This window comes from Sapajus apella, unplaced genomic scaffold (assembly GCF_009761245.1).
Source record: "Sapajus apella isolate SASKATOON/1434 unplaced genomic scaffold, GSC_monkey_1.0 scaffold77, whole genome shotgun sequence".
Taxonomy (NCBI): Eukaryota; Metazoa; Chordata; class Mammalia; order Primates; family Cebidae; genus Sapajus; species Sapajus apella.
In genome coordinates, this window is record NW_022437017.1 from 741,195 (window position 1) to 768,910 (window position 27,716).

General features: G+C 54.4%; 2 protein-coding genes across 7 annotated transcripts in view; one reads left to right on the forward strand and one right to left on the reverse strand.

Moving 5' to 3' along the window:
- The first annotated feature begins 236 nt into the window (after positions 1-236).
- DOCK6 (dedicator of cytokinesis 6) overlaps positions 237-27,716 on the forward strand; it is a 59,346-nt gene continuing 31,866 nt past the window's right edge. For 3 of the 6 annotated variants that reach the window (XM_032251726.1, XM_032251728.1, XM_032251731.1), the window contains exons 1-21: positions 252-361; positions 9,301-9,388; positions 10,075-10,250; positions 11,087-11,155; positions 11,392-11,521; positions 13,429-13,641; positions 15,570-15,655; positions 17,089-17,155; positions 17,255-17,404; positions 18,800-18,880; positions 18,975-19,128; positions 19,292-19,419; positions 19,525-19,618; positions 20,474-20,636; positions 24,368-24,485; positions 24,557-24,627; positions 24,884-25,022; positions 25,106-25,207; positions 25,749-25,835; positions 26,049-26,280; positions 26,543-26,704. In XM_032251726.1, the coding sequence (XP_032107617.1) occupies positions 318-361; positions 9,301-9,388; positions 10,075-10,250; positions 11,087-11,155; positions 11,392-11,521; positions 13,429-13,641; positions 15,570-15,655; positions 17,089-17,155; positions 17,255-17,404; positions 18,800-18,880; positions 18,975-19,128; positions 19,292-19,419; positions 19,525-19,618; positions 20,474-20,636; positions 24,368-24,485; positions 24,557-24,627; positions 24,884-25,022; positions 25,106-25,207; positions 25,749-25,835; positions 26,049-26,280; positions 26,543-26,704 (2,554 nt within the window). In that variant the 5' untranslated portion in view covers positions 252-317. Of the gene's footprint in view, positions 362-9,300; positions 9,389-10,074; positions 10,251-11,086; positions 11,156-11,391; positions 11,522-13,428; positions 13,642-15,569; positions 15,656-17,088; positions 17,156-17,254; positions 17,405-18,799; positions 18,881-18,974; positions 19,129-19,291; positions 19,420-19,524; positions 19,619-20,473; positions 20,637-24,367; positions 24,486-24,556; positions 24,628-24,883; positions 25,023-25,105; positions 25,208-25,748; positions 25,836-26,048; positions 26,281-26,542; positions 26,705-27,716 lie in introns of those variants that run through there. The other 3 variants (XM_032251727.1, XM_032251729.1, XM_032251730.1) reach the window with 2 other exon arrangements.
- Positions 20,737-23,876, reverse strand: ANGPTL8 (angiopoietin like 8). The gene is made up of 4 exons (XM_032251732.1): positions 22,738-23,876; positions 22,377-22,538; positions 21,124-21,233; positions 20,737-21,018 (listed from the first exon to the last, which is right to left on the reverse strand). The coding sequence occupies exons 1-4, from the start codon at positions 23,089-23,091 to the stop codon at positions 20,991-20,993; spliced, it is 654 nt and encodes a 217-aa protein (XP_032107623.1). The 5' UTR covers positions 23,092-23,876; the 3' UTR covers positions 20,737-20,990.

Below are 27,716 nucleotides of genomic sequence, written 5' to 3' on the forward strand. Positions count from 1 at the left end.
GTCCCCCCCAGTCCGGAGTCTCAGTTTCCCCAGTCCTTCTCCTAGGGAGGAAAGAGCGTCCGCCGCAGTCCGGGAGTCTGGGGCCCACCCAGCCTAGGTCCCAGGGCCTCCCGTCCGTCCGCAGCCTCAGTTTCCCCAGCTCCCAAGACTCCAGGCGACCCCTCCGCCCGGCAGGGGCAGCACGGAGCGGCCCGGGCCACCCGGAAGGGCCCCGCCCCCGCGCCGGCCCCGCCCCGCCCGGGCTGCCCAGAACCGGGAGACGGCGGCGGCTGCGAGGCCCGGGCGCGGGGCGGAGGCGGCGGCGGGACGCGGGGACCATGGCGGCCGCTGAGCGCCGCGCCTTCGCGCACAAGATCAACAGGTAGCTGGGCCGCTGGGCCCCCTCCCGCCTCCCCCACGTGGCCCGGCCCCGCCCCGGGGCGGTGCGACCCTCCCCGCCCGGGCGCCCCCAGTTCAACCCCTTTCCGCCTGGGCCCGGGTCCTGCCTGCTTCCTCCGGCCGGGGCTGGGGGCTGGAGAAGGCGGGGAGGGCGGCGGGGGTCCCGGCGGGGGAACCCCAGCTGGGAGTCGCGTCGGAGCCGGGAGCGCGATGGCGGCTGCCGTTCTGCCTCCCAGACGCGCGGGGGCGTGTCCGGAGGGCTTCGCGGAGGAGGCGGCGCGGGGATGCGGGTACCGGGCGCCCCCTGCACTCCCTGCGCGCCCTCACTGTCCCTGCGCCCTCTGAGATCAGGGGGCTGGACTTTCTGTTCCCTTCTCAGTGCCTGGTTTGGGGCAGGGCAGCTCCAGGCTCTAGAGATTTGGGCACAGAGATGGGCTTCTTGTTGGCTTTTGAAACCCTTCGAGGAGTTTCCCGTGCCCTTCCCCCTCCAGGGTCCGGTGCCCAGCTGTCGGGGGGGAAGGGAGACAGCTGTGGACGCCCCCCCACTCAGTGCTTCAGGCTCTCCCAGCACGGGCTGGACGGCGCTGGGGATGGATGGGTGATTGAATAGAGGGAGTGGGGGCTGGGGACAGAACCAGCTGGTGGGCAGACGGGGGAGGGGACAGACGCCAGGCGCTGGGGGATCCATTTTCGTGGCCACTGGTGATTGTGAGAGTCACAGCCTGGGAGGGGGATGTCAGACTTTCTGGGGCTGAAAAACCTTGTCCTCATTATTGGGGAGAGGTGTCTTTGCACAAGGGTGGGTTCCGAAACTCAGATATCCTCTCCCCCGAGACATGTCCTGACTGCCCCCAGGTGAAAGAGCCGCACTGTGGGTTGGGCCCTGGTGTCCTGTAGACAACCCAGTCTTGGGAGGTAGTGGCGGAGAGAGAGAGAGACCAACCAGAAGCCTCATCAAATAGATTACCTGTCACTGCTAAGTGCTGTGGAGACAAGAAGACAGGGAAGGGTGATGGGAGCACGCCGGCTGCTTGACATGTGGGAGATGGTTCAGGAAGCCCTAGATGAGCAGGTGCGTTTGAGCAAAGACCTCAAGGAGATGAGGAAGGGATCAGGGCCTGTTTGTGGGGGAAAAGAGTACCAAGGGTTTGTGCAAAGGCCCTAAGGCAGGAACAGAGAGCTGGAGGGGGCAGTAGGATTAGAATGTGCAGGGTCCTGTGGGCTGTGCAAGAGACTTTGACTTTTGACCCCAAGTGAGGTGGGAGCCATGGAGAGTCCTCAGCAGAGGACAGATGTGGTGGCTGGGGCATAATGGCTGGGCAATTTTTATGTTCTGTCATTATCTTTGTCTGTAAATTGGCTCTCTGTCATAGACTTTGGGCGTCTTGAGGCTGCAAACATTATTACTTTCTGTTTCTTTTTTTTTTCTTTCTTTCTTTTTTCTTTTTTTTTTTTTTGAGACAGAGTCTCGCTCTGTTGCCCAGGCTGGAGTGCAATGGTGCAATCTCAGCTCACTGCAACCTCGGCCTCCCAGGTTCAAGCAATTCTTGTGCTTTGGCCTCCTGAGTAGCTGGGATTACAGGCGCCCGCCACCACGCCCAGCTAATTTTTGTAGTTCTAATAGAGATGGGATTTCACCATGTTGGCCAGGCTGGTCACAAACTCCTGACCTCAGGTGAGCTGTGTGCTTTGGCCTCCCAAAGTTGCGGGATTACAGACGTGAGCCACTGAGCCCAGGCTTTTTTTGTTTCTTCTTCTTTTTTTGAGACAGAGTTTTGCTCTGTCACCCAGGCTGGAGTGTGGTGGTGACACCTTGCTTGGCTCACTGCAGCCTCAACCTCCCAGCTCAAGTGATCCATCTGCCTCAGCCTCCCAAGTAGCTGGGATTACGTACAGGTGCATGCTGAACACTTGGCTAACTTTTGAATCTTTTGTAGAAATAGGATCTCACTATCCTGCCCAGGCTGGCCTCAAACTCCTGGATCAAGCGATCCTCCTGCGTCGGCTTCCCAAATGCTGGGATTATAGGCATGAGCCATTGGGTCTAGCCTACTGTTTCTCTGCATTTCAGTCCCTATGTCCTTGGGTCCTGGGTTTTACTCAAGCAAGAAAGAGGGGTTTTGGGTACTGTAGAGCTCAGGGTAAGAGCAGAGAATGATCCTGGGGCCCTAGTGAGCTGTGAGCAAGTGGCCCAGGGCTTCCAAAGCAGGCACCCAGGTATCTGCATACTCAGAGCTGTTTCTGTATTCATCTGGTCATCCATTCAGTCATTAATTCCACAAATGCCAAATTAACCTGAATAAGGCAGTCCAGATTTCTAATGAAAAGATTCTTTATTTGTTTGTTTGTTTTTGAGATGGAGTTTCACTCTTGTTGCCGGGGCTGGTGTGCAATGGCGTGATCTCAGCTCACCGCAACCTCTGCCTCCTGGACTCAAGCAATTCTCCTGCCTCAGCCTCCCAAGTAGCTGGGATTACAGGCACGCACCACCATGCCCAGCTAATTTTTGTATTTTTTGTAGAGACGAGGTTTCACCATGTTGGCCAGGATGGTCTCGATCTCTTGACCTCATGATCTGCCTGGCTTTTCCTCCCAAAGTGCTGGGATTACAGGTGTGAGCCACTGTACCCTTCCCTGAAACTGAGGTTTAAAGTGGTTGTCACTCTCGGCCAGGCACGGTGCCTTACACCTGTAATCCCAGCATTTTGAGAGGCTGAGGCGTGCGGATCACCTGAGGTCAGGAATTCAACACCAGCCTGAACAACATGATGAAACCCTGTCTCTACTAAAAATACAAAAATTAGCCAGGAGTTGTGGCATATGCCTGTAATCCCAGCTACTTGGAAGGCTGAGGCAGGAGGATCACTTGAACCCAGGAGGTGGAGGTTGCAGTGACCCAAGGTGGGGCATTGCACTCCAGCCTGGGCGATAGAGCAAGACCCATCTCAAAAAAAAAAAAAAAAAAAAAAAAATGGTTGTCACTCTTGAAAGTGTCCAAGGGGAAGTGAACCAAGAACAATTTCGGAAACCCTTTTTGTGAAGGTGGGATCTTACTCTGCTGCCCAGCCTGGTCTCAAACTCCTGGCCTCAAGGGATTCTACCACTTGGTCCTCCGAAGTGTTGAAATTCTCACTCTCAAATATCCCCCAGCATCTTTATTCGACTTCCTCCTGGGCCTCTCTGACAGTAACATCTTCATTTTCAGCTTCAGATGTCTTATGTGAGCCAGTTTACGTTTTACATTTAAAGAAATAATGGCCGACTGGGTACAGTGGCTCACGTCTGTAATCCAGCACCTTGGGAGGCCGAGGTGGGCGGATCAAGAGGTCAGGAGTTTGACGCCAGCCTGGCCAATATGGTAAAACCCGGTCTCTACTAAAAACACAAAAATTAGCCGGCGTGGTGGCATGCGCCTGTAGTCCCAGCTTCTCGGGAGGCTGAGGCAGAAGAATCGCTTGAACCTGGGAGGCAGAGGTTGCAGTGAGCCGAGATCACACAGTGCACTCCAGCCTGGGCAACAAAGCAAGACTGTCTCAAAAAAAAATTAATTAATTAATTAAATGAATATTTTTAAACAATTAAAAAATTTAACAAAACAAAACAAGGTCAGAAACCCAGCTGCCTAGAACTGTCTTTGAGGACAAGATGGTGGCAGCAGGCCTTAACTGAGCACTTACTGTGTGCAAAGACTTAACTCAGAACAGCGCAAGAAGGTGGGCAGTGTCCTGAGCACCGAGGCTGAGAGGCTGACGGTCACTCCTCTGTGGTCCATGGCTCCTCGTGCAGAGCCCTGCGACGCAGTCAGCTGGCTCCGTGGCCATGGTATTGCAGACCCAGCCTTTTCCACTGCAGCGGCCTCTCTCCAAGGCCAAGGGGAAAATGAAGCTGGAGGCCCAGCCGTCCCTCGTTCCCTCTCCCTCCTCTGGAGCAGCAGCTGCAGAACAGCTGGGACCAGGGCACAGCTTTGTCCCCTGTCCCAGCATCTTTTGTAAATTATCCCCGATCCCCTGTGTGCCCAGGGTTCTGGAGGCAGTGGCCCAACTTTGGGAATTTGAAGGCAAAAGCCCTAATTTTTCACTTCCTTTGAATTTCCCACAAGCGCCGTTCTCACCCCCGTCAGTAGATGCAAGACTCTTAAGAGACTGTTAAGAGCAAAAATAGACGGACTATGGGGTTGGAGGAGGGAGGCCGGGGTCTCAGACTAGAGGCCTCCACATTGTATGAAGGTAATGATCAAGTTTTGTTTTTGACCCGTACGATTTTTTTTTCTGTTTCAAGACAGAGTCTTGCTCTGTCGCCCAGGCTTGGAGTGCAGTGGTGCAATCTCGGCTCACTGCAACCTCCACCTCCCAAGTGCAAACGATTCTCACACCTCAGCCACACAAGTAGCCAGGATTACAGGCGTATGCCACCATAGCTAGTTAATTTTTTGTATTTTAATAGAGACGAGGTTTCACCATATTCGCCAGGCTGGTCTCGAATAGCTGATCTCAAGTGGTCTGCCTGCCTCAGCTTCCCAAAGAGCTGGGATTTACAGGCAGGAGCCACTGCACCCAATCAATTTTTTGTTTTGTTTTGAGACAGGGTATTGCTCTGTCATCCAGGCTGGAGTGCAGTGGCACAATCGTGGCTCACTGCAGCCTCTACCTCCCAGGCTCAAGCGATCCTCCCACCTCAGCCTCCGGAGTAGCCAGGACTACAAACACCTACCACCATGCCTGACTAATCTTTTAATTTTTTGTAGACTGAGTCTCTCTGTGTTGTCCAGGCTGGTCTCAAACTCCTGGGTTCAAGGAATCCTCCTGCCTCAGCCTCCCAAAGTGCTGTGATAACAGGCATAAGCCATTATGCCCAGCCAGACCCATATAGATTTTAATTGAGAGGCCTCCGGGCTGGGCGCGGTGGCTCACACCTGTAATCCCAGCACTTTGGGAGGCCGAGGCGGGTGGATCATGAGGTCAGGAGTTTGAGACCAGCCTGACCAACATAGTGAAACCCCATCTCTACTGAAAATACAAAAAATAAGCCAGTGTAGTGGCGGGCACCTATAATCCCAGCTACTTGGGAGGCTGAGGCAGGAGAATCGCTTGAATCCAGGAGACAGGGGTTGCAGTGAGCCGAGATCGCACCACTGCATTCCAACCTGAGGACAGTACAAGATTCTGTCTCCAAAAAAAAAAGAGACCTCCAGACAGGGCTGAGACTCCAGTCTGGAGGCCTTTGTCTGCCCCGCCCCCATCCTGTCCTTAGAGACTTCTTTGTACCTGCCACACATTCAGCTCATTGATGGCCCCTGGGCCATGGCGTTTGCAGTAGTCGGCATTGCACTTTTTTTGAGCACAACTGTTTTTTTGGTGTTTTGCCCTGTCACCCAAGCCGGAGTGTAGTGATGCAATCGTAGCTCACCGCAGCCTCAAACTCCTGGGCTCCAGCGATCCTCCCACCGAAGCCTCCAGAGCAGCTGGGACTACAGGCACGCACCACCATGCCCAGCTAATTGTTAAATGTTTTATAGAAATGGGTCTTGCTACAACTTTGTCCGCACCTGGGGAGGCTTGTGGGTAACCCATCTCCCTGGTGAGCACTAGGTACGTGAGCGGCTGAGAGATATGTTTATTTCTTCAATGTTTTTCAGGGTTCAATTTACTCAGTGGGATGTGCAAGCTGGTCTTGAACTCCTGGCCTCAAGCGATCCTCTTGCTTCAGCCTCCCAAAGTACTTGGGATTAGAGGCAAGAGCCACTGTGCCTGGCTGAGCACAGCTGTTTTTTTTTTGTTGTTTGTTTGTTTTTTGAGATGGAGTTTCGATGTTGTTGCCCAGGCTGGAGTGCAGTGGCACGATCTCGGCTCACCACAACCTCCACCTCCCGGGTTCAAGCAATTTTCTTGCCTCAGCCTCCCGAGTAGCTGGGACTACAGGCATGCACCACCACACCCAGCTAATTTTGTATTTTGAGTAGAGACAGGGTTGCTTTTTTATTTTTTATTTTTATTTTTATTTTTAAGATGGGGTTTCACCATGATGGCCAGGCTGGTCTTGAACTCCTGACCTCAGGTGATCCACCCACCTCGGCCTCCCAAAGTGCTAGGATTACAGGTGTAAGCCATCACACCTGGCGCAAGGACAACTATTTATTGTGAAAATTTACTGACCACTCCACTGCATACCTTGTTGTCTCAGAAAAAAAAATTACAAGCACACAGGAAACTGGGACGCAGAAGGGAGTCAGGCCTGAACACCCAGGCAATCAGCTTCTCTATTTTAAGAGGGACTGAGGCCCAGAGAGGATATCCTACCTGCCCAGAGCCACACAGCTAGAAGACCTGGGGCTTCCCCTCACGCAGCAGATTTGGGCAGGTCGTAGAGTAAGGCTGGGAGGGACTCACATTCTATCAAAAAAAGTAGGAGGTGGGCAGATCACTTAAGTTCAGGAGTTCAAGACCAGTCTGGGCAACATGGTGAGACCCTGGCTCTACTAAAAATAGAAAACTTAGCCAGGTGAGGTGATACAGAACTGTAATCCCAGCTCCTCTGGAGACTGAGGTGGGAGGAGGATCACTTGGGCCTGGGAGGCAGAGGTTGCAGTGAGCTGATAGCATGCAGCTACACTCCGGCCTGTGTGACAGATCAACCCTGCCTCAAAACAAAACAAAAAAAACATAGGCCAGGCGCAGTGGTTCACACCTATAATCCCAGCACTTTGGGAGGCCAAGGCAGGTGTATCACATGAGGTCAGGGGTTTGAGACCAGCCTGGCCAACATGGTGAAACCTCGTCCCTGCGAAAAATATAAAAAATTAGCTGGGCATGGTGGTGTGCACCTGTAATCCGAGCTACTCGGGAGGCTGAGGCAGGAGGATCGCTTGAACCTGGGAGGTGGAGCTTGCAGTGAGCCAGGATCACAGCCATTGCACTCCAGCCTGGGCAACAAGAGCAAAACTCCATTAAAAAAAAAAAAAAAAACATGGGCACAGTGGCTCACGTCTGTAATCCCAGCACTTTGGGAGGCCGAGGCAGGCAGATCATGAGGTCAGGAGTTAGAAACCAGCCTGGCCAACATAGTGAAACCCCATCTCTACTGAAAAATACAAAAAAAATTTAGCCAAGTGTGGTGGCAGGCACCCGTAATCCCAGCCACTCGGGAGACTGAGGCAGGAGAATCACTTGAACCCCGGAGGTGGAGGTTGTAGTGAGCCGAGCTTGAGCTTGTGCCATTACACCCCAGCCCAGGCAACAGTGCGGGACTTGGTCTCAAAAAAAAAAAAAAAAAAAAAGGAGTGAGCACCTAGTATGTGCACGGCCCTCTCTGGGGGTGACACAGCTCTAGTTTCTGCCTTCACAGAGATCCCAGGGAGCAGGAGTCTCCGCACTCAAAGCTCGGAGCCTCATCTTGGGGCCTTTCCACCTGCTGTGGCCCTGCCTGGCATCCTCCCCCACCACCCCACCGTAACTGCATGGCTCTCTCTCCCTCCCCTCCTGAGCTCAGCCAGAGGAGCTGGAGGCCTGAGCTGTCCCTGTCCCCACTGGCTCTGCTCCACATTCCTGCACAGTCCCCTCTGCTAAGAGTGTTGCCCCTCCACCCTCATCCTCCCTGATTTTGTTTTGTTTTCTTTTGAGACCGAGTCTTGCTCTGTCACCCAGGTTGGGGTTCAGTGGCACGATCTCGGCTCACTGCAACCGGCGCCTCCTGGGTTCAAGCGATTCTCCTGCCTCAGCTTCCCAAGTAGCTGGGACTACAGGCATCCAGCTAATTTTTGTGTTTTTAGTAGAGACGAGGTTTCCCCATGTTGGCCAGGCCCGTCTTGGCCTTGTGATCTCAGGTGATCTGCCCAGCTCTGCCTCCCAAAGTGCTGGGATTATAGCTGTGAGCTACTGCACCCGGCCATCCTCCCTGATTTTGAAGTCCTGCCCAAGTGACCCAGGAAGACCTCAGGGTCCACCTTGGTTGCATGGGGTTACTTAAAAGGCCTCCCAGCTCTGGGCCCTGCAGGCCAGGTTGACCTCTAACACAACGGTCTCATCTCAGGATCTCTGCAACTTCAGGCCAGGCCCCAGGCTCCGCTCTGCCCAGCAGCCCTCTGAAGTCAGGGCAGTAGCTACAGATGGGGAAACTGAGGCTCAGAGGTAGAAATGCCTTATCCCAGGCCTCATAGCAAGGATGGGAAGGGATGTATGATCTGGATGGGGTCCAGGGGGCAGGGCTGGGTGTGTTGGGGAACACCAGGATGGACAGAGGTCCCCCAGATGAGGGAGCAGAGGCCAGGGACCTGTGGGCCTCCCTTCAGATCTGGAAGGCCACAGGCCCAGCTGGGAGGGGAAGGAGAGTCTCTGAGTCTCTGATGGCTTCAGACCCCACTGTGGCAGCATTCCCATCTCCTGGTCTGTGCTTGATAGGGAAGAGGTTAGGAGGGCCCAAGGCCCATCTCTGGGGAAACTGGGGAGCTCTGGGCCCCCAAAGCCTCAGCAGTCCTGGTTCTCTTGGCCCTCAGCCTATTTATTCCATTCCACAATCTGGATTTTCCTCATAGAAGGAATCTGTCGGCAGGCTGGGCACAGTGGCTCACGCCTGTAATCACAGCTCTTTGGGAGGCTGTGGTGGGCGGATCACGAGGCCAGGAGTTCAAGACGAGCCTGGCCACCATGGCGAAACCCCGTGTCTACTAAAAACACAAAAATTAGCTGGGCACAGTGGGACATGACTATAGTCCCAGCTACTCAGGAGGCTGTGGCAGGAGAATGGCTTGAACTTGGGAAGCAGAGGTTGCAGTGAGCCGAGACCACACCACTGCACTCCAGCCTGGTGACAGAGCGAAACTCCATCTCAAGAAAAAAAAAAAAGAATCTGTTGGCCCAAAGCCTGGGTTCTCAGGGCCCCGCTGCCTGAGTTTTCCTGCTCCCAATGGGCCCCTCCCTGTCTTTCCAGGACGGTGGCCGCAGAGGTGCGGAAGCAGGTGTCCCGGGAACGCAGTGGCTCCCCCCACTCCAGCAGGCGCTGCAGCAGCTCCCTGGGGGTAAGTAATTGGGGGTCCAACCCCAGTCCCCAGCCCCCTGCCCTCTCTCAGACAGAGGTACAGGCTTCCTTGTCTTAGGTGCTATCCCACCCCTCCCTTCTGTGCCCTGACCTGTGGGGAAACAGAGAGGGACCCAGCAGTGTCAGGGGAGGGAGTCCTTGTCCTGGTCTTAGTACTGTCATCAATTCCTGTGGCCACTCTCCCTGCAGCTGCTTGTCACCTTGTGGGTGGTCGCAAGGAGTGGCTCCCTCCTGATGTCACCCACCTCCTGACGCTTAGACCACCCAGATGGGAATAGGGGAGTGGGGTGTTGGGGGAGGGGAGTGACTTTCACCTGAGAGGGGCGGGGCCATCTTGCCCACGGGGTTGAGGGGCTTTAGAAATTGTCTCTTGCCTGGCCTCTGTCAACGCTTCTTTCCTTCCAACATTAGTTCCTGCCCTTTCAGGCATGGGGTGTGGTTTCCTTCCTGGAGCCCCTGGAGGGAGGGGCGGGGCAGGGAAAGCTGAGCTGGGGGTGGAGAGTCTGAGGTCACTGTACTCCATGGCTCCTCCGTAGCTCCAACACCTCCATGGCTCCCACCGCCCTCCTGTTTCAGTATGAAGCCAGCACACAGCCACTCCCACCTCACGCCCCCCACCCTCAGCCTCCTGGGCAGTGTGACCACAGCCACTCTGCTCCAATCCAGGTCCCGCTGACTGAAGTTGTTGAGCCGCTGGACTTTGAAGACGTACTTCAGAGCCGGCCACCAGAAGCTGAGCCTGGGCCCCTCAGGGACCTGGTAGAATTCCCAGCTGACGACTTGGAGCTGCTGCTGCAGCCCCGGGAATGCCGGACCACAGAGCTCGGGATCCCCGAGGATGAGTGGGTTCAGCCTCACCCTCTCTACCTATGATTCCACTCTGTCTCTGCCACCCCCATAACAGCCCAAGTTCAGCTCCTGGCTCGGCAGTGACCTTGGACAAGCCATGCTTTTTCTCTGAGCCTCCCTGTCCCCTTGTCTGGAGTAGGCAGGACAGAATCGACCTCACAGTCCAGTGGGGGGATTCACAGAGGCCCTGACTCTGTTTACCCTGATTTCCTTTCTTTTTTTTTTTTTTTGACACAGAGTTTCACTCTTATTGCCCAGGCTGGAGTGCAATGGCACAATCTTGACTCACTGCAGCCTCTGCCTCCTGGGTTCAAGCGATCCTCCTGCCTCAGACTCCCTTGTAGCTGGTATTACAGGCACCCACCACCATGCCCAGCTAATTTTGTATTTTTAGTAAAGACAGAGTTTCTCCACGTTAGTCAGTTTGGTCTTGAACTCCCAACCTCAGGTGATCTGCCTGCCTTGGTCTCCCAAAATGCTGGGATTACAGGTGTGAGCCACCACACCCGGGCTTTTTCTTTCTTTTGAGGCAGAGTTTCACTGTTGTTGCCCAGGCTGGAGTGCAGTGGCATGATCTCAGATCACCGCAACCTCTGCCTCCCAGGTTCAAGTGATTCTCCTGTCGCAGCCTCCCAAGTAGCTGGGATTACAGTGATGCACCACCACGCCCAGCTAATTTTACATTTTTAGCAGACAGGGTTTCTCCATGTTGGTGAGCCTGGTCTTGAACTCCCAACCTCAGGTGACCCGCACACCTCGGCCTCCCAAAGTGTCGGGATGACAGGCGTGAGCCACCGTACCTGGCTACCCTGATTTTCTTTTGCTGCAGAAAACTGGATGCCCAGGTGAGGGCCGCGGTGGAGATGTATGTTGAAGACTGGGTCATCATCCACAGAAGGTGGGTCTGACTTGGGGGGCAGATCAGGGGGTTCGGAATCCAAAAGGGCTGAGCTGCTGTCTGCAGCCAGTCCTGCTGTGTATCTGCCCACTACCCCTGCAAAAGCAGGCAGACTCGTCTGGTGGAGCACAAGGAGGGTGGCCACGCAGGCACCGTGGTGTGGGCGTGTCGGAGCACGCTGGGGAGCCCCGGGGGCCCTCAGCCCTCCCTGCCTGCCCAGCCCCATTTCCTGTTAGATACCAGTACCTGAGCACCGCATACAGCCCCATCACCACGGAGACACAGCGAGAGCGACAGAAGGGCCTCCCCCGCCAGGTCTTTGAGCAGGACACTTCTGGGGACGAGAGGTCCGGCCCTGAGGACTTGGTGAGGAAGCCTCTGGTTGGGGTCACTGCAGGGGTATGTGTGTAGGCTCCGGCCTCAGCTTTTGGTCACATGTGACAAGAAATGACCCAAACAGCCTTGAGCTCAAAACGAATTACATCAGTCCCCATGAGTAAAAAGTTAGGGGTAGGCCGGGCGCGGTGGCTCACACCTGTAATCCCAGCACTTTGGGAGGCCGAGGTGGGCGGATCACGAGATCAGGAGATCCAGACCATCCTGGCCAACATGGTGAAACCCCGTCTCTACTAAAAATACAAAAATTAGCCGGATGTGGTGGCGGGTACCTATAATCCCAGCTACTCAGGGGGCTGAGGCAGGAGAATTGCTTGAGCCAGGGAGTCAGAGGTTTCAGTGAGCCAAGATGGCACCACTTCACTCCAGCCTGGTGATAGAGCGAGAATCCATCTCAAAAAAAAAAAAAAAAAAAAAGACTGGGATCGGTGGCTCACGCCTGTAATCCCAGCACTTTGAGAGGGTGAGTTGGGCAGATCACAATGTCAGGAGTTCGAAACCACCCTGGCCAACATGGTGAAACCCTGTCTCTACTAAAAACACAAAAAATTAGCTGGGTATGATGGTACATGCCTGTAATCCCAGCTACTTAGGAGGCTGACGCAGGAGAATCGCTTGAGCCAGGGAGTCAGAGGTTTCAGTGAGCCAAGATCATGCCATGGCACTCCAGCCTGGGCAACAGGGGGAGACTCTGTCTCGAAAAAAAAACAAAAAAATACTTAGGGGTAATAATTATAAGCATTTATTGAGTGTTTAGTATGTACTAAAGGTTCTATATATGTCCTTTCCTTTCATTCTGTGAGTCAGAGCAGCCATTACACCCAGGTAAGGAAACTGAGGCACAGCAAGGTTCTTAGAGGCCCTGAGCCTATATCTTGTCAATCAACATTTACTGAGCACCTACTGTATACCAACCATAATTATTCCAAGGATTATTGTTTTCATTATTATTATTTTGAGATGGAGTCTCGCACTGTCACCCAGGCTGACTTGCAATGGTGCAATCTCAGCTCACTGCAACCTCCACCTCCCAGGTTCAAGCAATCCTCCCACCTCAGCCTCCTTAGTAGCTGGGATTACAGGCATGAGCCACCATGCCCAACTAATTTTGTTATTTTTAGATGTAGATAGGGAAACTGAGGCCCTTAGAGCTGGGGGTCAGAGACCCAGTGTCACAGAGCTGAGCTAGGATTTGATCCAGCACAGGAAGGTCAGGAAGAACTCTCCCCTCCCCTGGCAACAGTGAACAGAGTCCCAGGGAAGGCTCTCATTGGCCCAGCCCAAGCCCTTGGAGCCAATCCCTAGGGTGAGTAGATGTGTTCTGATTTGCCAAATAAGGATTACCGGAAGCCCCAAGTATGGGATGAGGAGGAGCCTCCCCCAACAATGGTAAAAGTTGGGGGGCTTGGTCCAGGCACAGAGGCTCACGCCCGTAATCTCAGCACTTTGGAGGCCGAGGTGGGCAGATCACCAGGTCAAGAGATCAAGACCATCTTGGCCAACATGGTGAAACCCCGTCTCTACTAAAAATGTAATACTTAGCTGAGCGTGGTAGTGGGTGCCTGTAGTCCCAACTCCTTGAGACGCTGAGGCAGGAGAATCACTTGAACCCGGGAGGCAAAGGTTGCAGTGAGCCAAGATTGTGCCACTTTACTCCAGCCTGGCGACTGGGCAAGACTCTGTCTCAAAAAAAAAAGTTGGGGTGCTCTCTAAAGTTTCTTGAAAGAGGGTAAGCAAAACCCCCAGGTAACCCTTACAGACCCTCACTCCCTGGCCCTCTATTTCCCCATCTCTAGAATGAGAATGAGGACACTCACCAGAGTGGGGTGAGTGTGTATACAGTTGACACTCAGTGCTTGTGCATTCTCCACTGGCAGGATGACTCCCGGCGCGGCTCGGGCTCCCCAGAAGACACCCCTCGAAGCAGCGGAGCCTCTAGCATCTTCGACCTGAGGAACCTGACAGCTGATTCACTGCTGCCCTCACTGCTGGAGCGAGCGGCCCCGGAAGACGTGGACCGGCGCAATGAGGCCCTACGTCGGCAGCACCGGCCCCCAGCCCTGCTCACCCTCTACCTGGCGCCTGATGAGGTGGGTGCCCCTTCCCAGATATCAGCCAGCCAGAATTTACTGGGTGCCTATTGTATACTTTATGTTCATTCAATAGCTTCTACAGATGGACATCTACTATATACCCCTATGATAATCCAATCAGCATTTATTGGGCACCTACTGTATATCCTATGTTTATTCAATAGCTTCTATATGTGGATACCTATGTACTCCTATATTTATCCAACCAGCATTTACTGGGTGCCTACTGAATACCCTACGCTTATTCAAGAACTTCTAGGCCGGACATGGTGGCTTATACCTGTAATCCCAGCACTTTGGAAGGATGAGGTGGGCAGATTGCTTGAGACCAGGAGTTCAAGACCAGCCAGTATGGTGAAACCCCATCTCTACTAAAAATACAAATGTTAGCCAGGCATGGTGGCAGGTCCCTGTAATCCCAGCTACTTGGGAGGCTGAGGCATGAGAATCACCTAAACCCGGGAGGTGAAGGCTGCAGTGAGCTGAAATCACCCTCACTGCACTCCAGCCTGGGCGACAGAGCAAAACTCTGTCTCAAAAAAAAAAAAAATAGCTTCTGGCTGGGTGTGGCTGGGTGTGGCCTATAATCCCAGCACTTTGGTAGGCCAAGGTGGGTGAATCACCTGAGGTCAGGAGTTCAAGACCAGCTTGACCAACATGGTGAAACCCCATCTCTACTAAGAATACAAAAATTAGCGGGGTTTGGTAGTGGGCACCTGTAATCCCAACTACTCCAGAGGTTGAGGCAGGAGAATCACTTGAACCCAGGAGGTGGAGGTTGTAGTGAGTCAAGATCATACCACTGCACTCCAGCCTGGGGAACAGATCGAGACTCTGTATCAAAAAAAAAAAAATGGCTTCTTTATATGGATACCTGCTTTATACCTCTATAGTTAGCTAACCAGCATTTATTGGGCACCTACTGTATCCCCTATGTTTATTCAGTAGCTTTTATATGTGGACACCTACTGTATACTTCTACATTTATCCAATCATCAACACCATAGGAAAGGTAAAAAATAGAAAATAAATGTTTAAACATTATTTATCCAACAAGCATTTATTAGGTACCAATTGTATATCCCTATATTTATTCAATACACGAATGCCTACTATATAGTTCTCTATTTAATCAACCAGTATTTATTGAGCACCTACCATGTATGCCTTTATTTATCCAACCAACATTTATTTGGTACCTAGCATATACTCACTCCTGTGTTTGTATTTAGCCACTTATTGAGCACTTACTATATACGCCCATATTTATTCAGTCAGTACTTATTGAGTGCCGTATTGGGTGTATATCCCTATATATCTCCAGTCAGCATTTATTGAATGCTTTCTGTACATGCTTATGTTCATCCAACCAACTTTTAGTAGGCGCCTATTGTATACCTCTGTAATTATTCGACTAACATGTTTGGGTCCCCACTGCATTGTTGGCACTGGGGATATAGCCATGAATAGAGAGACCCAGTCCCTACCTTCAGAGTTTGCTAGTGGAGGAGAGACCCCTCTTCTAGGAAATGATAACCCAGACAGAGCAGCGCTATGATGAAGTGCTGGTCATCATCCTTCATGAGGTCCCCAGTTTCCCAGCCACCATGGCTCATTACACCAGGATACTGTGGGCACCTGGATGAGGTGCCTGTCCAGGCCTCAGGGGTCAGGGAGGACTTCCTGGAGGAAGTGTTGGTTGAGCTGAGACCTGAACAATGAGCAGACATTGGCCAGACAAGGAGGAGCAGGAGAGGAAGGGCACTGCAGGCAGGGAAACAGCATGTTTGTAAAGGCTCAGAGGCAGGGACGGAAAGAAGCGTAGTCAGGCTGGAGTACAGCTGGTCTGAGGCTGGGCACTCCAGGCCCTTCCTGGAGGATGTCCTAGCTGCTCCTCCCCAGCCCCCGCCCCCCACTCTTGGCAGGATGAAGCCGTGGAACGCTGCAGCCGTCCAGAGCCACCCCGCGAGCACTTTGGACAGCGGATCTTGGTCAAATGTCTTTCGCTCAAGTGAGTGTACTGACGTGTCCCTCTTCTGAGAGGCATGAGAGGACCACATGGGTTCCAGTGGGGTACACATTAATGAGCAGTGCCATTACCATGTGCGGTCCTGTCACCTACGAGGCCACTTATGGCCACCACATATGCCTATATTTATCCAACCAACATTTGCTTGGTACCCAGTGTATACTTCTGTGTTTGTATTTAGCCATTTATAGGGAAAGTAAGACTTCCTTTTTCGTTATCCCAAGTTGCCAATCCTTAAATGACAATTGTATGCCAGGATCAGCTCTCAGCCTCTCATGTATGTGAACCCATCTAATCTTCATCACAACCTCATGAAGTGGGCACAGGTGGGGAAACTGAGGCACAGAGTGGTAACATTATCATGCCAAGATCATATGACTTGTGAGGCTGGAGTCTGGCGCTTGCCTACTCTGCTGCTGGGATCCGGGGTTTGGTGGGGAGGTTTTGGGGCGGGTGCTAGTGACCCTGGGCCTGACTGTCAGCTGCCCAGGGCCCCCTCCACACCAGCCCCCTGGGGAGCAGCAGAAGTGCGTGGGAACAGAGCTGAACAGGATGTGGACTTGGACCTGAGCCTGGCCCTGCCTCTCCCCACCCCGAGTTCCTGCCTGGATCGGGGCAGGAAAGGGAGGCTCCATTCTGGCCTGAGGCCTGGGTGGGCCTCTTGCCCTAAACACAAGGATTGGGAACTGGCTCTGTGGGCTCATCCAGTCATTCAACAAACACTTATTGGCCTGGTGTGGTGGCTCACGGCTGTAATCCTAACACTTTGGGAAGCCGAGGTGAGCAGATCACCTGAGGTTAGGGGTGCAAGAACAGCCTGGCCAACATGGCGAAACCCTGTCTCTACTTAAAAAACAAAAATTAGCCAGGCGAGGAGCAGGCACCTGTAATCTCAGCTACTCAGGAGGCTGAGGCAGGAGAATCGCTTGACCAGGGAGGCAGAGGTTGCAGTGAGCCAAAATCGTGCCATTGCACTCCAGCCTCAAAAAATGAAAATTAAAAAAAAAAACACTTATCAAGTCCCTGCTGTATACAGGACACATAACCATGTGGTGACCACACAGAGCCGGGATAAGACATGCTCCAAGTGCCTAGAGTCCTGGAGGAGGCTCCTGAACCAGCCTGAGGGGTGGAAGGGGGTATCTGGGACAGCTTCCCTCGGAGGGGGATGTATACACAGAGACCCGATGAGGAAGAGGAGCTGGCTGAATAGAGGGGATAGCTCTATTCAGTAGCTTCAGTGCCTCAGTTTCCCCTTTGCAAAATGAGAGGTACCTTTTCTGTAAGCCCTTAAGTGGCAGTTCCGTGTGGCCCAGTGGGAGTCAGTGCCCCCCACGTTGGGTCTCAAGAGGGAGTGGGGTGTATGGATGGCAGGGGGTGTCAAGGAGAGCCCCCTCCCTCCCATTTGCTTCCAGGTTCGAGATTGAAATTGAGCCCATCTTTGGGATCTTGGCTCTGTATGACGTGCGGGAGAAAAAGAAGGTAGGAGCCCCTTTTTTCTCTTTTCTCCCCTTCCTCCTCCTTGTTGGGGGGCTGTGGGCTTCCTAGAGGTGGTGGCCCAGCTGCCTCTGGTGTCCCTAGATCTCAGAGAACTTCTACTTCGACCTGAACTCGGACTCCATGAAAGGGCTGCTTCGGGCTCATGGCACCCACCCTGCCATCTCCACCCTGGCCCGCTCCGCCATCTTCTCAGTGACCTACCCCTCGTCTGACATCTTCCTGGTCATCAAGGTGCCTGCTGGGGCTGGGCAAGGGGGTGGTAATGGTGAATGTCACTGGTTCAGTCCCTGGCTTCCCAGAGTGAGACAGATACATCACCAAGAAAGGTAATCAGGGCTGTTGTGGGAGAAGCACAGGCAGGGAGGAGGCCCCTGACCCAACTCAGGTGTGGAGAAATCACCGAGGGCTTCCAGGGAGAGGCAACAGTTGAGCTGAAAACCATAAGTGGGCAGCCTGGGGAGAAAAGCAATCCCTGGGCACACGCGACAGCTTGGGGGTCCTCGGAGGCAGGTGAGACACAGTTGGGAAGTTTGTGGACAGATGAAAGACCTAATTGGCACCCTCATTTGAGATTTTCTGTTTCTGGGAGTGAGGTCAAGTTTCTTTTCTCAAAATCTTCAATTAGGTAGCAATGATGAAATGAATTCAGTATCCACAGGCAGGTGCTGCTACCGTCACACTTCATAGGAACTCCCCCTTCAGTCCTCACCACAGGCTCCAAGGTGGAGGGGTGCATGGCTCCCATTTTCCCGATAGGGAAACTGAGGCATAGAGTAGGTAGGGTCCCACTGCCCAGGGTCCCACAGCCCATGAATTGTCAGGATTGGAGTCTAGGCCTCATGGCTCGGAGCCATGCCCAGAGTGGCCTCTATTTACACTAACAAAAAAAAAAATTGGGAAGGCCAGGCATGGTGGCTCATGAATCCCAGCACCTTGGGAGGCTGAGGTGGGAGGATCTCTTTAGCCCAGGAGTTAGAGACCAACCTGACCAACATGGTGAAACCCAGTCTCTATTAAAAACAGAGAAATTGGCCAGGCGTGGTGGCTTGTGTCTGTAATCACAGCTACCTAGGAGGCAGGAGAATAGCTTGAACCCAGGAAGTGAAGGTTGCAGTAAGCTGAGATCCCACCATGTACTTCATCCTGGGCGACAGAGGGAGACTCTGTCTCAAAAAAAAAAAAAAAAAAAAAAATTAGGGCAAGCCTGGGGCATGATGGTTCATGCCTTGAATCCCAGCACTTTGGGAGGCAGAGGCAGGGGGATCACTTGAGCCCAGGAGTTTGAGACCAGCCTGTGCAACATAGCAAGACCTCTGTCTCTGCATAATAAATACATACATACATAAATGTAAATAAATAAGTAAATGTAGGGAAAATATCACCAGCTAAAGGTGGGCTTGGAGTTTGCCGGTGGATCTGAAGAATGGGAGGGAGTAGCCACTAGGCAGGCCAAGCACTAACCCTTGATCCCAAGGACAGTGGGAGCCATGGGAGGTGTTGGAGCAAAGGCCTTCATATGATAGGAGTGTCTGAGGGCCCATGAGGGGTCCAGGAGGCTGGGGAGCCGGGAGGAGGGGACAGAGGGTTTCGGGAGTGCCTCGCTGGAATCATTCATCGGCCCCGCAGCTGGAGAAGGTGCTTCAGCAAGGGGACATCAGTGAGTGCTGCGAGCCTTACATGGTGATGAAAGAAGTGGACGCCGCCAAGGTAAGCGTGTGGAGGCCGAACTGGGGGCAGTGCAGATCCCTGACTCAGCAGTCCTGGGATGCTGAGCTGGCAGGGGACGGGGATCTCCCCATAGAACAAAGAGAAGCTAGAGAAGCTGCGCCTGGCGGCCGAGCAGTTCTGCACCCGCCTGGGCCGCTACCGCATGCCCTTCGCTTGGACGGCCGTGCACTTGGCCAACATCGTGAGCAGCGCTGGGCAGCTGGACCGGGACTTGGACTCGGAGGGCGGTGAGGAGGCGGGGCTCGGGGCGGGGCTAAAGGGTGGGGCTGACGGGCCTGGGGCGGGGCTACGGGGCCAGGAGGTGCGCCCTCTGCTGGCCGAACTGTGCGGCCCCTGAGTCTCCCAGTTTCATCTCGGTCCCCCGTTTGTCATTGGCACTGACTCCTCTAGAGCGCCGGCCAGCCTGGACGGACCGCCGCCGTCGGGGACCCCAGGACCGGGCGAGCAGCGGAGACGATGCCTGCAGCTTCTCTGGCTTCCGTCCGGCCACACTAACTGTCACAAACTTCTTTAAGCAGGTGTCCTACCCCGGGGCCAGGGACTCCCCCATTCCCCACTGGCCACATCATCCCTGGGGACCCCTAGCCCCCTGGCCCAGTTTGATGGCAGCGGGTCCCATGTAGGAGGCTGAACGACTCAGCGATGAGGACCTCTTCAAGTTCCTGGCTGACATGAGGCGCCCATCGTCCCTGCTGCGGCGCCTGCGTCCTGTGACTGGTGCGTGGCACACCCTGTCCGTACACAAGATGTGTACACTCTCAGTCATTCAACAAACCTACACCGACAGCACCTACTGTGCCAGGCACCAGAAACCCAACGATGACCGTGATAGACAAATCCCTGACCTCAGGGGCTGGCCGCACCTGCTAATGGGGACCACAGACAAGAAGCAGAATAAATAAGATGGATATCCCATCAGTGGGGGGCTAATAGCAGGGGACAGGCAGAGGTCCTGGGAACAGAGCTGATCAAATGTAGGGGTAAGGCCGGGTGCAGTGGCTCAAGCCTGTAACCCCAACCCTTTGGGAGGCTGAGGCAGGAGGAAGATCATTTGAGCCCAGGAGTTCAAGACCAGCCTGGGTGCCAGGTGCAGTGGTTCATGCCTGTAATCCCAGCACTTTGGGAGGCCGAGGCGGATGGATCACCTGAGGTCAGGAGTTTGAGACCAGCCTGGCCAACATGGTGAAACCCCTTCTTTACTAAAAATATAAAAATTAGCTGGGTGTGGTGGGTCACACCTGTAATCCCAGCTACCTGGGAGGCTGAGGCAGGATAATCACTTGAATCTGGGAGGCAGAGGTTACAGTGAGCCAAGATCTCCAGGCTGGCAGAGGTTGCAGTGAGCACTCCAGCCTGGGCAACAGAGAGCGACTCCGCCTCAAAAAAAAAAAAAAAAAATGTAGGGCTAGAGACAGCAGAGTTGAGGGCAATTTCTGTCCCTGGCATCTGAGGGACACAGCCCCAGTCCCCAGAGAACATTGTGGGAGACTCTGCCCTGACTCCACCGCCCAGAGAGGGTGGGCTGGGCCAGGAGGCTCCCAGGCAGGTGCAAACTGGTTCTTCCCTCCCCAGCCCAGCTCAAGATCGACATTTCTCCAGCTCCTGAAAATCCCCACTTCTGCCTCTCCCCTGAGCTGCTTCATATCAAGCCCTACCCAGACCCCAGGGGCCGGCCCACCAAGGAGATCCTGGAGTTCCCTGCCCGAGAAGTCTACTCCCCGCATACCAGCTACAGGTACAGCCTCTGGGGCCCAGCTGGGCACTTAATGGGAGGTATTTCTGCATCATGCTGGGTGGGGTCTCCCTAAGCTGAGGACACACATAGACACACCGAGTGAGATGCCACGACTCTGCTTTAATGAGGGGTGTATAGGCATGAAAGGGTACACATCCTTCCTCCACCCGTCCGCAATGGGACTACGTCCTCCGCCTTTGTCCCCGCCCACGTCCGTCTCTGCTCTGCTCGGAAGTGGGGCCCGGCGCCCTGGCTGATTGCAGTGGACAGGCAGCTCCTCCCTGCAGAGGGGCCTCATGGGGCACGGCAGTGTCCATTGCAGCATGACTGGTCCTCAGTTCCATCCAGGCAGGTTCAGGCTGGGAGTGCCGCTGTGTGGAGTCTGGGGAGGGAGATGTGGCTCAGCCCAGGTGAGGGGGCCCCTTTCCAGCTACCCTATGTGCCCCCCATCCAGCTGCCCCTCCTGCCAAACCCCCACCAGGCTCACCTCTCGTGGATCTGTCGCAGCCGGTGCTGCTGTGCCACCATCTCCCGCCTCTGCCGCTGCATGTGGCCTGCGAGGGCCCACAGGATGTGGCTCTGCTTGTCGGCATGAGCCTGTGGGGGTCAGAATGCAAACCTCAGCTGGCGGCCACCTCACTTCACATCCCCTGGCCCCCTTCCCAGGCCCCCCTATTGTATGTGTGACCCAGCAAGTCATCAGTGCTCTTTGGCCTCAGTTTCCCTATCTGTAAAATGGGAATTAAATAGGACTTCATGGGGTGGTGATAAACACCGTATGGATTATTAAAGGGCATAGAACAGTGTTGGGTACTTATTGGGTACTCACGAAATATTACCAGTTTCTCCAGTAGTAAGAATTTATTGGCTGGGCACAGTGGCTTACGCCTGTAATCCTAACACTTTGGGAAGCTGAGGCAGGCAGATCCTTTGAGGTCAGGAGTTCGAAACCAGCCTGGCCAACATGGTGAAATCCTGTCTCTACTAAAAAACAAAAATTAGTGGGGTGTGGTGGTGCACGCCTGTAATTCCAGCTACTCGGTAGGCTGAGGAAAGAGAATCACTTGAAACCAGGAGGTGGAGGTTGCAGTGAGCCAAGATTGCACCACTGCACTCCAGCCTGGGTGACAGAGTGAGATTCCGTCTCAGGAAAAAAAAAAAAAAAAAAAAGGAATTGGCCAGGCGTGGTGGCTCACACCGGTAAACCCAGCACTTTGGGAGGCTGAGGCGGGTAGATCACGAGATCAAGAGATCAAGACCATCCTGGCTAACAGGGTGAAACCCCATCTCTACTAAAAATACAAAAAATTAGCTGGTCGTGGTGGTGTGTGCCTATAGTTCCAGCTACTTGGGAGACTGAGGCAGGAGAATCGCTTGAACCTGGGAGGCGGAGGTTGCAGTGAGCTGAGGTTGTGCCACTGCACTCCAGCCTGGGCAACAGAGCGAGACTCCATGAAAAAAAATATATATTTATTGAGCACCAACTGTGCCCGCCCCATGCTGGATATTTTACTTGCATTGAGTGCCCGGCTGTACTGGGAGATATCAGGTGTTGCCCTTATTTGCAAATGGGGAAACTGAGGCACACAAAAGGACATGGGTTTTGTCCGGGGATATGCAGGGTAGGGGCCACAGAGCTGAGAGAGGCTGATCTGGGAGGTCTTTGGGACTCAAGGTGCAGAAGCGAGTTCTGGCCAGGAATCAGCGTCTCAGCCCACTAGGGCTGGGGGAGCCCCTTACCTTTAAGGCCTCCAGTTCCTCATAGGCATGCCCCAGCCAGGCGCTCCTCAGCTGGACTTCTAGTTGCCGCACCCTGTCTTGTAGAACCTTCTGTGCCTGGGCCACCTCCCCCAGCACCTCAGCGGTGGCCTCTGCATGCAGCTGCAGAATGTCCTCCTCCTTCTGCATAATAAACAGTGGGTCACTAGTAGGATGACCAACTCATCTTTGTGTACCCAAGACTTCCCTCATTTTATCACTGAAAATCTTGTATCCCAGGAATCCCCTCAGTCCTGGGCAAACCAGGATGACTGGTTACCCTAGACATAAACTCCACTTTGGACTCCTGGCCGCCCCGCAGTGTCCCAGCTACGGTGCCCACCTGAGTCTCCAACAGGCTTGCTCGAAGTTCCTGGGCTGCCTCCCGGCCCTGGCTGATCTCCTGTCCCAGGAGTTCCACTGTGCGGCCATAGAGACCCAGGTTGCTCCTGGCCTTGGCCAGCCGTGTCTCCGTGGTCCTGTATACACCATTGAGGGCCTGGCCTAGCTGCAGGGTCCCATGGAAGAGCAGGGTCAGCTCCTCATGGCGTGCCAATTCTGTGCCACCCCCAGGGGCCACTGAGGCAGGCCGGGCTACAGTTGCCAGGGCCCACAGGAGGCACAGAGCGAGCACTGGCATGACGGACGGTCTGAGTTTGTAGCCACAGCACTGCCACCGATGCCTTTTATGCCCCATACCCCACCAATCCCCAGTCAATCGTTAACTGGCCAGCTGGGTGCCCTGCATTGCACAAGGGCCTGGCGGTGGTGCGACAGTTGCATCAGGCGAATGTCCGGCTGGGCCATGCCGGGATCACGCTTCCTGGGGCTCAGGGCCAGGTGTGGGTGAGGGGCACTGGGAGAGAACGGGCTCCAGACCCTGCTGGGAGTTCCTGAGACTCACCATGCTGAGCCTGTTTCTCCATCTACGAATAGGCTTCGCAATGATGATGGTCATAATGGTAAAGAATTTATAAGTACTGATGGTTTGCCCAGAGCTGTTCCAACTGCCATTACAATATCTGCTCTTGTTCCCCTCCCACACATTTGCCACACTGTGAGTGGGGGGTGGCTTTTATTGGCCTGGTTCGTGGCCAAGGGAGCAGGTGCAGGTGTCAGAGACTTTCCCAAGGTCACACAGCCTGATCCAAACCCTGCATATGCCTGGATCACCACTGACCGCCATTTTACTCCCTGGGGGATTGTGCAAGTACCTCAGTTTCCCTGCTTGTAAAATGGTGGTGATGTTAGTCCTGCCTCATGAGCTACTTGTAAGAAGTAAATGGGTTATTTCATGTTGAGTGCTTAGAACAGAGGCTGGCACACAGTAGGTGCAATGACTGTATTGTAGTAATAGTGTTTGGTGCAATTATTGCCGTTATTTTATCATCATCAGTATCATTACACAGGGCTCAGCTGTGTATAATGGAGTGCCCATTATACACACAGGGAAACTGAGGCCCAGAGAGGGGCCAAGGCTTGCAGAGTTGCCCCTGAGGGAAGGAGGCAGGACTCTGACTCTGGCCTCAGTTTCCCCACCTGAGAAATAGGCCTCATGACTCTAGTGACCTCCTGAGGAAAGGGCAGTCAGGCCCCTGGGTGCGGCTTAGGCTTGACCACTGGACACATGAGCCACCTTGGAACTCTGGCCCTGAGTGCCTCGCTGTTCTCTTGCCTTCTGTGTATCACTGTGCCCCATGAGTGCCTCCAATGTGCCTCTATTCCCTCCCTCTACCACGCTGTCCCCAGTCTGTGCTTTGAGGGTGCTCACTTGTCCCCCACCCTCTGCCCTCTGTCCTATCTCCTGCCTGATGCCTGTATTACCTCCTGCCTGGCCCTCAATGCCCCAGCCTTATGACCCACTCTCCCCGGACGGTCTGTACTCCCAGCCAGCCTTGTTCCATCAGCCCAGCCTTGTATGTGTGCACCTTCAGGGACCCTGTCCCTCTGACGCCCCCATCCTGTCCCCCCAGGAACCTGCTGTATGTATACCCGCACAGCCTCAACTTCAGCAGCCGCCAGGGCTCCGTGCGCAACCTCGCTGTGCGAGTGCAGTACATGACAGGCGAGGACCCCAGCCAGGCCCTGCCGGTCAGTGGCTGCGCCCCAGGGAAGCAGGGCAGGGCATCCCCTGTGGGTCCCTCATGCATCCACTCCCCCAGGTCATCTTTGGCAAGTCCAGCTGCAGTGAATTTACCCGTGAGGCCTTCACACCGGTGGTCTACCATAACAAGTATGTAGGGGACACATGAGGACCTTGGGGGCACCCGTGGGGGTAGGAAGATGTCCCTTATATACACACATGGGGCAGCACTGATGGGAATACAGGATGAAGGGAGGAGGAGGCTCCCAGAGTGCTGATGAGGGAAACTGAGGCAGAGAGCAGGAACAGTGGAGCCCACAGCAATGAGGGGGTGGTGCAGCAGAGGCAGCAGGGCAGACGGCGGGGACCCCAGCCCCCAGCAGATACCCCAGCCCGATTCCACCAGGTCCCCCGAGTTCTATGAGGAGTTCAAGCTGCGCCTTCCAGCCTGCGTGACGGGGAACCATCACCTGCTGTTCACCTTCTACCACGTCAGCTGCCAGCCCCGGCCGGGCACTGCCCTGGAGACGCCCGTGGGCTTTACTGTGAGCTGTCCCCTCCCTCCCTCCCCCAGAGCCCTCCTTGTCCCCAAGCCTGGCCACAGACCTGACCCCCAGCCTCTCCCCAGTGGATCCCACTGCTGCAGCACGGCCGCCTGAGGACTGGCCCCTTCTGTCTCCCGGTGTCCGTGGACCAGCCGCCACCCAGCTATTCCGTGCTCACACCCGACGTATGTGCCCCGGAGCTCCTACTGCCAATGCACAGTCCCGAGAAGTCCTCCCAAGTCACCTGCCTTCCTTCCTGTCCATCCTGAAAGGCTGGTTGTCCTCTACTGCATAGATCATCACCCCTGTTAATGCCTCGCTGTGTCCTAGCTGTCCACAGAGATTCCCGTCACCTCTCTACTCCATTCCCACTTTGGCCACCTGATCACGGTCCCCAGCCCCCTTAATACCTTGTCATTCCCCACGAGTGCACCATCGTTAACGCCCCAAGGCCGTGAATCCTCCTATGCCATTCCCTGACCTATGCAATGATTATTCATTCACCCTCTGTCTCCGTTCTCTGTCCCCCTCCTTGGCATGCGGGTTTCCAGCCTGCCCAGTGGACCCCCTCAGTCTCCTGGGACCAGGGCTGGGTCCAGGGTGCTTGGCTGCACCCCCCCAGCCTGGGCTACACTCCGGCCGCAGTGTCGCAATGGCTGGGGCTGCTGGGTAACCTGATCAGTCAGAGAGGGTGACCAGTGCCCACCCTGGGCCTCCCTCCCACAGGTGGCGCTGCCGGGCATGCGCTGGGTGGACGGTCACAAGGGCGTGTTCAGTGTGGAGCTCACGGCCGTGTCCTCTGTGCACCCCCAGGTACAGGGTGGGGCGGGAACCCAGGAGTCCTGCCCTGCTCCCCTCTTGCTTGTCCTAGGATTGAGTAACAGTTGCCAGTGGCGAGGTCTGGCCTCGCACCGTGGACGTGACTTTGGTCAGCTGGTTCCAGCTTACAGGGAATCTGCTGATTCAGATGGGGGGTGATCTTCGTCCCCTGGGGCCCCACCCTGCTCACCCCACATCCCTACCCAGGACCCCCACCTGGACAAGTTCTTCACTCTGGTGCACGTCCTGGAGGAGGGGGCCTTCCCATTCCGGCTCAAGGATGCTGTGCTGAGCGAGGGTAACGTGGAACAGGAGCTGCGGGCCAGTCTTGCGGCCCTGCGCCTGGCCAGCCCTGAACCCCTTGTGGCCTTCTCCCACCACGTGCTGGACAAGCTCGTGCGTCTGGTCGTCAGGCCCCCGATCATCAGTGGCCAGATTGGTGAGCAACTTTGGCCCCAGATCTGTCTCTCCTTCCAGCACATGGCTTCTCCGTCCTGAGAAGCTCTTCAATAAGCCCATTTACCTCTCTGGCCATTTTCCTTACCTGAGAAGCGACCCCCAGCCCCCTGCACCCAGAGAAGGTCTTCTGTGACCCTTTAATGGGTCATGATCCCACGAATCCTGATGTCTCTATATTTGGAAAGTGGGCGGGGAGAGGAGAGGCCTTGGGCCCTGGAACCTGACCTCTGCTTGCCCCACAGTGAACCTGGGCCGTGGAGCCTTTGAAGCAATGGCCCATGTAGTCAGCCTTGTCCACCGGAGCCTAGAGGCAGCCCAGGATGCCCACGGCCACTGCCCACAGCTGGCTGCCTACATTCACTATGCCTTTCGACTGCCTGGCACTGAGCCCAGCCTCCCGAGTGGTGAGTGTTTGTAGAAAACCCTGGGAGACAAGAACTATCTGGGAGAAGAGGCCAGGCGTGGTGGTTCACGCCTGTAATCCCAGGACTCTAGGAAGCTGAGGTGGATGGATCATTTGAGGTCAGGAGTTCAAGATCAACCTGGCCAACATGGTAAAACCCTGTCTACTAAAAATACAAAAATCAGCCAGGGCCAGGCATGATGGCTCATGCCTATAATCCCAGCACTTTGGGAGGCTGAGGCAGATGGATCACTTTAGGAGTCGGGAGTTTGAGACCAGCCTGGCTAACATGGTGAAACCCTGTCTCTACTAAAAATACAAAAATTAGCTGGTCGTGGTGGTCAGTGCCTGTAATCCCAGCTACTAGGGGGACTGAATCACTTGAACCCAGGAGGCGGACATTGCAGTGAGCCAAGATCATGCAGCTGCACTCCAGCCTGGGTGATAGAGTGAGACCCCGTTTCAAAAAAAAAAAAAAAAAAAATGAAAGAGACATCTGGGAGAAGAGCATCCAGGTAGTGAGAATAACATGTGCAAAGGCCCTGAGGCCTCACAGGCCTTAGCTGGTTTGGGCAACTTGAAAGAGAGACAATGTCTTGCCCACTTTTACCCCGTCCCTGGGGTGGGGTCTCTGTTTATTTGGCTGGAAAATGATGCAGACCGTCAGCAAGCCTCTTCAGTAGCTTGGAGTAGGGGCTGAAGCTGAGCTGCCTGGATGTGAATCCTGTCTCTGCTCTCTACAATCTCTATAACCCTGAGCAAGTGACGTCACTTCTCTGAACCTGGTTTTCCTTTTGTAAAATAGTACCCACCTCATGGGGACGCTGGTAGTAGCAAGTGACATAGTAATGCACACAAAATGCTTAGCACACAGTGAACACTCAATTCTGCTGGATTTTTAAAAAATTTCCCAAAAACAAAAACAAAAAAATACTACCTCCTATGTGTCAGGCATTATTCTCAGGATATTTTTTCTTTTTTCTTCTTCTTCTTTTTTTTTTTTTTTTTTTTTT